Below are 14,736 nucleotides of genomic sequence, written 5' to 3' on the forward strand. Positions count from 1 at the left end.
AGGTGTCCTAAACCATTCAGATGGTTAGGTGGAATCATAATACCACATAGGTTTCATGTCTATCTCTAATCTAGTTATATAACTTGGGGAAATTTATTGAAGATTGATTCACTCCTCACCCTGAGCGTCAATTGCTTTTCTAACCAATGGTTCTTATTGAATTTCCAATCTGCTTGTTCTGGGGCCTTAACATGGAAAAATAGTTTCTGACATGCAAAAAGCAGTAGTCTCTATTATTATATAGCTATGCTTCATGATGGATTACACTGTGGCCTCCTCTCACTATCCTCAGGACCACTGGACATGCAGGACTGCCTTGGGCCCTTTCACAGGAAAAAAAAACCCTTGAATTTGGCAGGGCGGGGGGGCATGGGGTGGGGAAGGGGGGAGAAGCAACATGGGCTAAAATTTTACCTTTCTACTTTCCTTGCTATTTCCCACCATAACAAAAGAATATTATTTACAACTGTTTACAACTATAAATACAAGCCATACCTACAGAAACCTAGAGGCTTTGGAATTAAATTTAGAAATGAGAAGTATGCCAAGTGATTTAATAGTAGTTAAGCTCTAAAGTCAATTGGAAGAAGGGGAAAGGGGATACCATACCCTTTGGTGTCCTAGGGACCTTTAAAATAAGGGAAAACCTAGTACATGGCAATGTTTTATTAACTGAGTTTAAGGGTTAGCACAGACTGATTTTTCCCACTAGATAAGCTTTTAAAATGGAGTAGGACATGGAAAGAACCCTGGATATTAGTCAAAGGCCCTGATTTCAAATCCTAGTAAGTTGTTTAACCTGTCTGGGCTTCAGTTTCCTTACCTATCAAATGTGGTGGATTAGATGATCTCTGAGGTTTCTTCCAGGTCTATATTTAAGATCCTATGTTCCATGATGCAGTCATTAATATTATCCAAGTACATGTATTTCTTCCTCTTCGCTATAAACTGAAACAATGATTTTCTGAAGAATCTTTCTGAATGTGGTTACTCATGTTAGATTCTCATTAATTCCTGGATAATCTCAGGCTAACTGAATAATTTTTTTCCTGAATGAATACTGCAGCATACACATGAAGTCTTTAAATATTATAATTAGAAACAACTTTATTCATACATGTCTTTCAGCTAAAAATGCATAGTTTTTTTTTAACAGATTTCAGCATTCAAGACCACAAAGAACAAATTTCTCAGAACACAAAATGAAAGCAAGCCAAAGGACCAGAAATGACTCACAATTTTGTCGTTTTTGCATGCACAAAACTGACCAAAGTGGCATCAATCTTTATAGATGGGTGCGTGTAATTCATTAAAAAAAAAGTTCTGATTAATGCTCTTTCTGCCTTTCCACACCACTGATTTGGAACAGCATCACAGACCACTTGGAATACAAGTTCAAACATCCTGAGAGGTCTTTCCCAGCTAGTTAAACATGGCCATTTGGGGCAAAATTTACTAGATTCACTGATGGCTACAGTCAGGGGTTACCCCAGGAAAAATTATGGTCATCTAGCAAGCAGCCAGGGGAAAAAAATCAATTTTTCTCTTCATGCCTGCCTCAACCTTTTACCCCCCTCATCCTCCTTTGTAATCACTATCAAAATGTGCTATAAAAAAAAATACTGAAATATGGAGGTCTGTATTGTTTGGTCATTATCAAAGGCCCCTCCCAACTCCCAACCCCCCCCCCCCCATCCTGTATGTCACCTGAGAAAAAATGAACAGTGGCCCTTCAACTAATCCCCTTTACCATAAAAAGGGGTACATGCTGGTTGTACATTCTTAGTTATAAAATCTAGAACAGCAATCCTAATTAAAGTCCTAGTTTAGAAATGAATGAACCTCATAAGGCAGATGGTCTTTACAGGCCCAAATCCTTATCATCCAAGCCATGGAGCTGCCCATCATGATTTACCTTCAGAGTTGAATACAGGTATGCATTTCTGGTGCTTTCCCATCAGATGTGAATGAATGCCTCCATGAAGGGCAGTTTTCAGGAGAGGGAGCCTCTACATGCTTAATAAGGCAAGCAATGAAACTTCAGCATCACTTCCATCTCTGAAATATGGTAAGTCAAAACACATACTGGATGTTTCCTAACTCCCCTTCTCCTCACTTCCCATCTTCACCACAGAAAGCTACAGAAATGTAGAAGTCAGCAATACCAGTAGGATGACCTGGCCAGTCAGCTTTGCTTGGTTACATCATTAATCGTGGCTATAGGCACCATGAAAATGGGAGTGTGCCTCTCTACTGATATTCTACTTTATACTCAGTTATCTATCTGGAATAATTTTATTAATGACCTCCAGAAAGAATAAGAGAGTGGCAGAAAGGAGGGCTGGCTAGAGGTGGTGACTGTTGGATAAACTTAATGTTTTCCATCAGAATTAAAAAAAAAAAACTTTTGGGTCTTCCTACATATAAAGAGCAAAATCTGGCCCCGTTTTTTTTCCCTGTTTTAAGTTTACCCTTCCCTGACATACTGTTTACATAGTATTTAAGAAAAAGCACTGACCCACATAGGTCATTATCATTCAAATGAGTTAAAAGTGATTAAATGCCCAGGACAAAGATGAGCATTTTAAAAAGCTAAGCCTCGCCAGTGTGCAAAGGTGAATTATTCACAAACTAATTACTATTATAAACTTGATTTTTCTTTATAAAATGAAAATACTTTTTAAAAAAAAATTCCCTATTTTCATCCATTTTTTTTTTTGCATTTAGCTGATTAAAAACATATTATTCTTTCTACGTAGACGTGGGGACTGCAAAGAGAAATGAATATTACTATGTTCTATAGAAACAAGTTTATTTACAGTACTGGTCATCCATCTTTTGATGAGATAATATGCCACTAAGAGCAGGACATTCTCAATAACATAGTTAAAGTAATCCGTAAGACACAACATGCACCTACTTGGGTGGTTATTGCATGTGCTGGGTGGCGCTATAAGGCATGAAGAAATTGGCTTGGTGTTTTTACACATTCGAGAAATCTAAGTATCCTTGAGAAATGTCATGCCTGGAATGGCTTAGAGAAATTTTATAAAAACATATAGCCGTGGGGGCTCATGCATTGCAAAGAGGAAGATATATTAGAACACATCAGATAAAGCATTTCTACAAACCAAAATAAACCACTGTCCCTTCCATTTAAACCAGAGAGTAGATTTGAGTGATTACAGTCTGCATGTGCTCAACTACTGGTTATCTGTTGCAAACAGATGGAAATCAGAGCACCCAGAATCCTGGTCTCCCAAGTTCAGATAGCGCCACTCTTTGTAGCTCAGTGAGCTTTCTTGGCTGTCCACTGGTAAAAGAAGCACCCTGAATTTCCCACTTTGCTCACAAAATCTGGTCACAACAAGTAGAATACAAACTGGGGAAGGTTGGGGAAGGGGACTGCGGTGGGACAGTGCTGTAGCAAGAAGTCCTGCGCGTTCATCTGTGCAGCAACATGACTTTCTGGGTATAAATTTAAAAATCCAGGCAAAAATGCTCATGGCTCTTCCTTCTGTTGTACTGGCCACATCTGAAGCCCGAAGGCTCATTCTATTTATTAAGCAGCTTTCTAATTTCAGGAAGTCTATTTTTCTTTTTTTTTACCCCCACATTCCCCACGAAAACTGACTTTTTCCAAGACTTCTTTCCGTGGCAGTCTGCCTATGGCAAGAACGTTAAAAGGGGACACAAATCATATCTGAAATAACATTAACACAATTTAGACAATCAGTATAAACTGCATGATGCTAGGTGTGCTGTCCACATCTCCAAAATGAGTGGTTTCTGGATTTTTCAGACCAGAGTTTCAAAAGTCTGCTTGTCGCCTTGGCCTTATCCCTGCATTTTTGAACGAAATCATCCAAGATCTCTAATCATGAAAATGTACACTGGCCTGGGAATGTGAGGTCTGCAGGCCCAAGTGAACTGCAGTGTTCAGGTAAAGCAGAATTGTTAACAAGGCTGTAGTAGATGCCCCACTCCTGACACTAGTCAGCATCACGAAACGTTCTGGTTTAACTGACCAAAGTGGGCCTCCGTTAAGGGCGTAGTTTTAACCCTACGTTAAGTAAAAGTTTTCTTCATGGCCATCAGTACCACAAACCAACCTGCTCAAAAATGTGTGAAAAGGGGAGACTGGTGGTGAAAGAGTAAGGACGGTTGGATCCCAGAAATTTTACATGAAAACAAGACCTTGCACATAGTAGATGCTCATTAAATGTTTTTTGAATGAATAAAAAAAAGCAGCATATCCTAAAAGTGGGAGGGGGCGGTCTACAATTACTTATGGAGGATTTCAGTCAACTATTTAACATGGTTATATGCATGTATCGCTTGCTGTCCCTGACTTCTAAATTAGTATTTTAAAAAATCTACTTGGTATCTGGATGAATAAGTAAGTAATCATAGCTAAGTATTTTGACAGGTGTATAAAATCCACATTGGAAACTCATAAACTGTCAGATTCAAAATACTAGTTTGGGAAAGTAGCCCTGTGGGCTTAGACAAGCTGTATGAACCTAACATTGAGATAATAACTATGGATTATCTTTTACTGGAAATTTTGTGCAAATTAATCCATCTACTTCATAAGAAGCATAGAGATGAAAAGTGCGATTAATTATTGCTTGATGTTACATCCTCTGGCAAAAAAGACATTAAAAAGAAAAAAGTTCAAAAATCATCTCCATTTAACATCCTTCTTAAACATTTTATAATCTTAGAGAAGATTTTCATGAAATAGCATATTGATTTGGTGGGGCCTAAAGTTTTTTTTTTTTTAATGGAGGACACATTATGAATCGTCAGTTTACAGGCACTATTTATGAATGGAAATAACATTCTAGGCACAGCTTTGGACAGGCCAGCACCATATACTCTTGCTGGGATATATATAGAAAATGTTATGTGGCCAATGGAAAACATCACATTTATTTTTACATGCCAGTCATGACTTGGTGACATTGCTCCATGACATGGCATCCTGTTCAGGACTAACAAGTAAAAATAAAATGAATTATATAATGTGCTTCATTCCATTGCTACAATCATTTACGCAGACAAGCTACAAAACTGACTAATGTTCTGTCTCTTATTCTTCACTTTACGACTAAAGTTGGATGCTATGGAGACACAACTAATCTTCAAAATAAACTTATTTTAAAGGATGGACAAGGCAAAAGAGCAACTAAGAAACTGTTTCAGAAAAATAACCTCTTCTGATTTTGGTATTATTTCTGTCCTATCCAGTAGTTCCCCCACAAATGTAGGTAGTAAGTAAATATTGATGGATTCTGGTGTACCATAGTTTATGTTAGCAGAAACCATAAAAAATTCAGTAAATAATGTAAAAAAAAAATTTGATGGATCATCACTGGTGTTCTAACTCAAATGTACCTAATGTGTATGTAATATGAAGTCAGTTTAGTAAACATTCATTCTATTTCGAATGATTACCATCTCTTTTCCCCTACACATATTACAGAAAGTCTGAGTTTGAACCAAGAAGGAAAATGAGGAAGGAGGAAAGGAAGAAAAGGTAGGAGAGAAGTATTTTCTCAGTGACATACTTTGAGCTGAACCTTTCACAGGGAAAAGTGTGTCATCTTACAGGGCTCACGCAACATTAATCACTTGAAAATGATATGGGTATAATTTTATCCTTAAGTGGCCTCTCTATCATAAAGACAAAGAGGGAAGGGAAAGAGGGTTGTGGGGAATTGTGTCTGGGTTTAAATGTTCTCTGAGAATTAAGGAGATGATTTCTAGCAGGTGCAAACCCCCAGCCCCCAAAAAAGCAGGATCAACCTTTAGACATCTATATACCAACAGCTCAGAATCAGTGCTACAGCTCCCCTCAAAATCAGGGTCACTGGATAATTTCAGCACCCCAAAGCTACATTCTTTGGGATACCAGGACAGATACCATTCATAAACAAATAAGTTTGCATACAGGAGTGGCTATTTCCACAGGCTCCTTGGATACAAAGGTATTGTCCTACAGAGCTTGGAAGTACAGATTATTTTACATGCTGCGTGAGTTTTCCAAAGTATGAGCTGGTGCCAAATCAATACCCTCGCAATGAATTCCAGTAAAAGATCCCACATTAAGTATAAACATATAAATTTAACTTGCATAAGCAAACAAACACACAAAAATCAACTGGGATACTATTTCCTCCAGGGAATTGCGCTACACCTCTCTGTTTCAAAAACAGTAGTACTTTTAGCCCCTTTTAAAAGCACCATCTCTCTAGTTCCAAAGAAATCATTCCTCTCTCTACTTTTCCTGTTTGGTGCATGTCTGTAATGCCCTAATAATGCTCCAATTCAAATATCCTCCCCACCTTTCCCATTTCGAGTCACCTAGATGATCTTTGAGAAGCATCTGAACAGCCCCACTAGATTGTGCTTAAGTGCAAAAATGATTAATCTGGACTGTTAGAGTAAGTCAAGTAGAGGAACTCATTTCCAAATGACCGAAGAGGGCACCATTATTAATTTTCTAAGACTGATCCCATTTAGAGCCTATCCCTTATAGCTCTGAATCTCTGATGCCAGCAAGTATGCCACTGACTTCCCATCAGAAAGCTAAATCCTAATTGAACTCAAATTTCTCAATGATAGCTGATGGGATTGAATTATGTCTTCCCCTACAGAATTTGTAAAACAAAGGGTTGCATCAGTCTGAAACACTCATCGGTTCTTCCCCAAGGCTGCTAGTCAGGAACGGTAGTTGGCACCAGCAATCTTGGTTGGATTTGCATGCATAACTCTCCATGCAGAGTATTTCAGAAGAGGAGGCCAAGCAAGCAATTCATACCTCAAAAATCACCACCAGCCCCATCTTCCTTCCTTCATGGATGAAATATTACACCTTGATCTGCAATAACCACCCAGGCAAGGTCTCCTCCTACAGTGAGGCAAACAGATCCACACGGTCAGAGGACCAGCCATTTGGGCATCGCTTCAAAAGGCACATTTACTCTAGTGGCAACTGAATTAAGGGGGATCAAGATGAAAGTAGTCAAGGTGGGAATTGTGTAGCCCTGTCAGAGAGGGCCCAAGCCAAAACCTAATGAATGAGACGATGTCCAACCTCCGACTTCTACTAACCACTCTAGCTTTTCTCCCATACCTGGATCACATTTTCACAGCTATATATATATATACATATATATATATATATATACATATATATATATATTACACATACATGTGGTCCTCGAGAAAAACACTGTACAAAAAGGCAACAGCTCTCCAATTTGCCTTCCAACCCAATTCCAGTGTATATAATGCAAAGGGACTGAGATTTCAAAATAACAATTACACCCCCCAACTTCCCCAGAAAGAAAATTTCAAGTGCTTATTCTGAAAATATTTCCACACGAGTTGATTAAAAAAACATATGAAATAATCATTGCATATATATATTATACGTATATAATATATATATTACTATTTAAATAACAATACATCAGCACATTGAAATAATTAAACTTGTGTTCACATTTCCATGCATTTTCTAGCGAGTTAAAACATCAAGGTTATTTAAGTTATCAGGCTCCTTTTCAACAGAGGACACTTCTTGTAGAGCCCAAGAGGGTTCAAGCCGAAGTGGGTTTTTAAATCATGACCCTCCTTGACCTTCCTTAGGTGACCCTAGTCCAAGGGATGGGGCCCCCTGGCCCTTTCCTAAGAGCAAGTTGTGCGTTTAAAGACAAGATAAAATCCCAACGACCACCAGGTTGTCTGTCATCTCCGTGTGTGCGCTTTCTTCCCCTGAACCATGCCATGAACGTACATGGCTCCCTCCTGCCCTCCTGCCCTCCCAGTCCAGGGGTCAGGATGGCCATGCAGAGGCTTGGGCGAGGGGCTGGGGATCCTCTCCTCTCTTCCACGGGTTGGGGGCTTCCTCTCCCGGGAAGACAGCAAAGGAAAGGAAGCCAAACCAGGTGCACCAAGGAGCCCCCAAGCCGCCTCCCCAGCCCAGCTGGCACGCCCTTCTCCATCCGCCTCAGTCCTCCTTGCAGAGGTCCGACACGCTGAGGAACCTCCGGATGACCAAGACCAGGCAGAGCACCAGCAGCATCATGTAGCCCACGGTGCCCAGGAAGGTGGGCGAGGAGGGCGGCGCCTCGAGGAACTGGCGCAGGCCCTCCTCCACGTAGTGCATCTGCTCGTAGATGCTGAGGAAGGTGAAGATGTGGAACAGCTGGTGGCTGTGGCCCACGATGTCGAAGAGGCCCGGCTGGATGCGCTCGGGCAGCTTGCTGACGTTGAAGAAGGCGGCCACCACGAGCCACAGGTAGCGGCGGTAGAAGTGCACGAAGAGCGTGGGGTTGCGGCGCCGCAGGTCAAAGAGCCAGCTCTCCAGCATGATGGGGCAGGCCATGCTGAGCGGCATGACGAACACGAAGGTGCGCAGCGCGAACGGGTAGGCGCACCAGTCACCGCGGCTCTTGCAGCACGCCACGGTGCAGGCCACGGCCAGCACGAAGGCCACGGGCAGCACGAGCGCGCGGTAGGCCGCCAGCAGCCGCGCGCAGTCCACGTGCCAGCCCAGCCGCTGCTGCACGTAGGGCGTCAGGACGCCGGCGTCCAGCAGCCGCAGCCCGGGCAGCAGGTAGTAGTAGTAGGCCACGGTGCTGCCGAAGCCGTAGTAGCTGATAGAGGCGTAGTCCAGGTAGAAGAAGGCGGCCCGCAGGCGCAGCGACAGGCAGCTGAACACGTGGGCCGTGCAGCTCATGGCCAAGGTCAGCAGCACGCCCGACGCGTAGCACCAGAGCGGCAGCAGCCAGGGGTGGTGGAAGGGCAGGTCGTGGCGGCCGCTGAGGAAGAAGAGGCGGCCGAACCTGCTGAGGAACAGCAGCAGCGGGATGAAGTGCGTCCAGAAGTTGAGCGTCTCGTTGGTGGGCCTCAGCACCGACGCCACGCACTCCTGCGCCGTGCACGGCAGCCGCCGGTAGCCCGACAGGATGAAGCACTCCACGAAGTCGTCGGGCACCTCGTCCCAGCGCAGCAGCGCCTTGGGCCCGGCGGGGGCGCGGGCGGCGGGGGCGCGGGCGCGGGCGGCGGGGGGCGAGGGCGCCCCCGCCAGCGCCGGGGAGGACGCCGAGGGCAGCGCGGCGGCGGCGCTCTTTGTCCCCGCGCCCCCGGGCTGCGGCCGCAGCGGCATGCCGCCTGCCCCGCGGGCGCGCCGCCTCCGCTCGGCCTCCCCGCCCGGGAGCCTGCCCACCGCGGCCGTGGCCGCCGAGGCAGGTGGACAATAGCCGAGCCTCCCCCCGCTCCCGCTCCGGCGGTCGGGGCTGCGGCGGGGCGGCGCGGCTCAGCCCGAGCCGCTACGGGCGTGCGGCTCCGGGGGGGCGGGGGCGGGGGGCTTATCCGCGGTCCGCCTGCAGCATCCTTCCCGGCGGCCCGGCTCCCGGCGCCCCCGCTCCCGGCGCCGCGCCGCGCCGGCTCCAGCCGCTGCTGCTGCAGGGGATGCCGCCGATGCTGCCGATGCCGCCGCTGCAGCGCTGCGACTGAGCATAGCGGTAACTGCAAGCGCAGCGGCGGCGGCCGCGGGGCGGGGGGGGGGGGGGGGGGGCGGTGCTGGAGGGAGCCTCCCCGGCTAAAGTTTCACCGCCCCTGGAGATAGTGTTCCCTTTTCTCAGATTCCCCCCAGCCCAGGTCCCCAAGCGCTCGCCGGACGGAGCTCGTTAATGATTCATGGGCAGAGGGCAAAGGGTGCGGCCCGGTGGCCTTTCTGCCCCCCCGGAGGTGGCGAGGGTCAGGCCGGGGGTTCTAAAGCCAACAGCCACGCTGGAGTTCCAGGGAGACAGTTTGGGTCATCGGTCACGGGGGATGGGGGCGCTGAGGGGGAGGGGGGCTGAGAAGGCTCCGGAGAAAGCCCCGCAGAAATCTCCGGGTTACCTGCAGCGGGCAGGATTCTAGAGATGGCGGGGAGGGAACGACCCCCACGGACTTGGGGAGGGACCACTCATCGGGCTCATGTTACAGTACGGATAAATCTGGGGGTGTAAGCATTGGTGCCCTCGCCCCCTCTGTCTCATTGATCCAGGCACCTTTGTGCCATTCAGCCGGTATAACGTGGGGTGGAGCCCTGGGGTAGCACGAGCAGCATTTACCCCATCTGGAGGGCGTGTCGTGTACTAAATCCCGTTCAGTACTATGAAGACCCTCCCCTCGTTCCTGTCATCCTTTGGTTAGGTCTTGTATCGTCTGCTATAGGGAATTGTGTTCTTCCTTTGTTGCCAAAGAAGACCATGCCATCAGAGACATGATGACATGACTTGCACTTGACTTTGTTTTGAGTGAGGGAGGGCTGTGCAGGTCATCAGCCTCACTTCTCCTCCAGAGCCATCTGAATCCAGTGACCAGATATTCATCAGGATGACTGGAGATGACCCACAATACACTGGGAGACCGTGGCCCCTTTAGGCCAAGGTCTTTGCAGGCACTCACTTAGGGTGACCCAACGCCCATTCATTGAATAGGCCTGTTTAAGAAGGAGCCAGGGCTTGGCCCCTTTAATGAGGTCAAGCAAGAGAAAGACATCAGGCTGGGAGGGAAACAGCAACAGTTACTGTTGATAGTCACTGTAAAGCTGGGGGGGTCCAGAGGAGTCCTTAGACAGGATCCCATTGACTCCCAAGCTTCAGAGTGCAGTAGCTTTGAGGTTTTGGGAAAGGACTGGACAGGACAGAGGAGAGGAGAGGAGCCAGTAAAACTCAAGTCAACTGATCATCTTTTGGCCGTCCAAATTTATCTTCCTTTGGAGAGGAGAAGGAAGGGGAGGGAGAGGCAGATAAGAGAGGAGGAGTTGAGTTACCCAGCTAGCTGGGTCCACATTCAGTCAGCTGTGCCTACTCACAGGATTGTGTCAGTCCTTGATTGCCCAAGAAGACCATGCCATCAGAGAAATGATGACATTACTGGCACTTGACTTTGTTTTGAGTGAGGGAGGGCTGTGCAGGTCACCAGCCTCACTTCTTCTCCCATGGGGAAGGACTTTATTAGGTCCAGTGTCCTTGAAATTACAAAAGTGAAATTAAGCTTTGTTCAGTCTTGTTAGAAAATGTAGACTCAGAGAATATTAGAAATAGAAAGGATTTTTGGTTCAGTGTCATTGAAATTACCAAAATTGAAGTGGAGCTTGGTTCCCTCTTGTTCTTAGTATAGACTCAGAATGTTAGAAATGAAAAAGATTATTGGGTCCATTAAATGACAAAGATGAAGTTGAGTTTGCAGCTTAACCTCAGGTCATTTCAAACAACCCTCATATTTTACAGATGAAAAAACTTAAAGCCTAGGTAGGTTGTCACTTCCCAAAGGTCATAGAGGCTTAAAAGTGACATACAACTGGGAAACCAGGTCTTTTGAACTTTAAATGCCTGCACCCTCTGACCCCCTTGTGTAAATAAATGTGACAGAGAATGCACTCATAAACATCCATCCCCCTTCCTTCCCACCCTCTTTGCTTTGATCTCACACCATAAAAGGCTATTTTGAGAAGAATTTTGAGTAGGATCTTAAAAGTATCATTCACACACCTTAAAATTTGGAAAGCCCTCCTCTTGGCTTCTATTTCCTTGGGACTTAGAGGGCATGGTAATTCAGGGAGAGGGTATATATAGTAAAAGGTATTTTATAAAGATGTAACTTCCACTTGGCATGGAGGTGACCTTGGGTTCCTAAAAGCTATGTCTGCAGAATTTAAACTGTGCCAGGTCCTACAAAGGTGGAAAGGTGATATCTGTTGTCCAAAGATAAGCCTACCCTTAAAGACCTGTTAGAAAGGGTTCACCATCCCTGGCAGGGGATTAACACTCCACAGTGATGAAACTGCAGACAGTGTTATTATTGTTAACTACAGTCACCTGAAGTTTTGCCATGATAAACATTTACTAACTGTCCACCATGGGCAATTCAGTGTTCTGAGAACTTGGGGGAGATAAAAGATATAAACCATAAACCCAGAAAAATGCAAATTAGAACATGAGTGCCTATGAGATCAGATAGGGGAGAAATTACTTGCCCCTTGAGGAATCAGGGAAGGCTGTTTTTGGACTTAGCTTTAGTCCACTTACTTTGGACCTTGAAGGCTGGGTAGATAAGAACTCAGCAAGTGGGAATGAGGACAAGGGGATGGCATTCCAACTGTAAGGAAAGTAACAGAACAAAGTAACAGGTAAGAAAGCCTGGGGCATGTTCAGGGTAGAGCAAGCAATCCAGTTTGGCTGGAATGTGGAGAACAAGACTAGATGTAACATGAGACAAGGCTGGTTAGGGCCAACCTGGCTGCACTGTATAAGACCATTAGGTAGAGCCTAGAAGTGCAGAGATCTATATTGGAGTATATGGCAATCAAAATAATGAAAGCCTAGATTATTAAGGAGGGCAGCTAGGAATGTGAGGAGGGGTTGATAATTAGGAGGTAGAATTTGACAGGACTTGGCAGAAGATATGGAGGAGGAGCCACAAACAATTCTGGGTTTATGATCATGGATGTCTGGGTGAATGGTATTAGGATTGACAGAGCTGAGGGTGTCAGAAAGAGCAGGATCTCAGCCAAAGGAAGTTAAAATTTTGTTGTTTGGGGGAGTGGGGTTTGGAGGTGGTCAGGGTTAAGTGACTTGCCCAGGGTCACAGCTAGTAAATGTCTATTTGAACTCAAGTCTTTCTGACTCCAGGGCCAATGCTCCATCCACTGTACCACCTTGCTGCCCTGGAATTTAAGATTTAAAATTTTAAAGGAAGTTTAAAATTTTAAGTCAGTGAATTCTAGATGGAGTCTTAAAGAAAGTGGCATGAATTAGTGGCATATCATTCTATCTGGGAGAAATGAGAGGACCCACAAAAAAAATACAAGAGCAAGCCAAAAATGTGGAGGTGGTAATGGGTAATAAAGGACAAATTAAAGTTGGCTAAAGAACAAATTAATTCATTTAACAAGCATTTATTAAGTACTTATTTATAGAAATCGCCCAGTTTATATAATGGGGAAGATACTGAGGTAAATGAAACTTGGTGGCTGTGCTTTTGTAGGGAGGAAGGAAGGAAGTAAACATAAGCACCTACTATGTGCCTGCCACTGTGCTGAGATGTCACAGATACCTCATTTGATTCTCATAGCAGTCCTGGAAGGTAGGTACTGTTTTCATACCCATTTTATAGTTGAGGAAACTGAGGCACAGAGTGGTTAAGTGACTTGCTGGGGTCAGTTATTAAGTGTTTGAGATTGGATTTGAACTCGTCTTTCTGACTCCTGTTCAGTACTTTGAAGACCCTACACAAAATTGATCTCCTGCTTAGCTCAAGTGTAGTTCCTGTGATCCATTGGTTAGGTCTTGTATCATCTGCTATAGGGAGCTGTGTTCATCATTCATTGCCATCAGAGAAATGAGGACATGACTTGCACCTGCCTTTGTTTTGCGTGAGGGAAGGCTGTGCAGGTCACCAGTCCCACCTCTCCTCCAGAGCCATCTGAATCCAGTGGCCAGATATTCCTCAGGATGACTGGAGATGACCCAGGATGCACTGGGAGACCTTGAGCCCTTTAGGCCAAGGTCTTTGCAGGCACTCACTTAGGGTGAGGCAACACCCATTCATTGAATAGGCCTGTTTAAGAAGTATAGAGATTAAAAATGTGAATTAGACCCTCTAGGGGATGGAGGAGGAAGAAGGGCAGTTGGGAGTAAAGAGAATTCAAGGAGCATTTACTGAGCATCTGCTCTACGTAAGGCACTGTGACAGAAAAAAACAAAGGAAGGTGTTTGCCCTCGAGCAGCTTATTCTCTAATAGAGGAAAAGAGACATTAAAATGATATTACAAGTTAGAATATGACTAAGGCACCAACAAGATCTGAATGAGCTGAGGGATTTGGAGGTGATGACTGAAGGCTTCATGAAGCGGGTTCCTGGGCTGACTTTTGAAGGAGAAGGATTTCTACTCTTGACCTGAAAACTTGTTGAAGAAAAGGCAACATGGCTAAATGCATACATTTTATGATTTAATTAATTAATTGATCAATTCCCCATAAAGAAAACAGTTACATAATGCATTATGGAGCCGGAAATGTTCTGGCTACCCAGTGCAGAAATCTTCTGGCTTATATACATTTTGCCGTGAGAAAGGAACTCTCCTAGTTGAACAAATCATAAATTTAGTAAGACAAGACAATTAACAAAGTAATGTTGGTCAGGCCTTGGGATTCCATCTGGGTAAACATATGTCTCGGTGATAAAGAAGGAAATCCCACCACTAGTAAGTGGCAGGCTTCCTGCCCTAAACAGATAACTGACACAGGAAAGAGTAAACAATGTTCAATAGAAATTATGACCTAAGATGTCAAGATATAGTGTCTTAGGTTAAAGGTCTCCTTAAGGTATGTAGAGTCAGCCTTGGCTGGCTTTTGCTGACATAGGAAGAGGCACTCTCTGAGTTTGCTTCAGAGAGAACAAAGAGATTATTCCAAAATTTTATATTAAACATTATCACTACTGATGAAGATAGTGGTGGTACTCGAGGCTGTGGTGTGCTGGTCAATGTTTAACAACTGGCTTGGGGGTAGGGGTGTACATAAAATGCACTTTCTAGTTTAAACTGCGTTATTAACATTTTATCCATTTCTTTAGTTTAGACAATCCACCAAGCAATAAGCCTTGATCTGTAGTAGCATCTGCCCATTTTCCAAAGTCTTGTGAAATTTAACATTTGGCCCTCCTGGT

General features: G+C 44.7%; 1 protein-coding gene across 1 annotated transcript; it reads right to left on the bottom strand.

Annotated features, from left to right (window-relative positions):
• Positions 1-1,089: 1,089 nt before the first annotated feature.
• On the bottom strand, positions 1,090-9,181 carry PAQR9 (progestin and adipoQ receptor family member 9). The gene has a single exon (XM_072618211.1). It carries the CDS (start codon positions 9,179-9,181, stop codon positions 8,021-8,023), a length of 1,161 nt encoding a protein of 386 aa, XP_072474312.1. The 3' UTR covers positions 1,090-8,020.
• Positions 9,182-14,736: the final 5,555 nt, after the last annotated feature.

Source organism: Notamacropus eugenii, chromosome 6 (genome assembly GCF_028372415.1).
Source record: "Notamacropus eugenii isolate mMacEug1 chromosome 6, mMacEug1.pri_v2, whole genome shotgun sequence".
NCBI classification, from domain to species: Eukaryota; Metazoa; Chordata; class Mammalia; order Diprotodontia; family Macropodidae; genus Notamacropus; species Notamacropus eugenii.

Bases quoted from the DNA above. Each gene is read 5' to 3' on its own strand.
- PAQR9 (XM_072618211.1), bottom strand. From the start codon at position 9,181: ATGCCGCTGCGGCCGCAGCCCGGGGGCGCGGGGACAAAGAGCGCCGCC.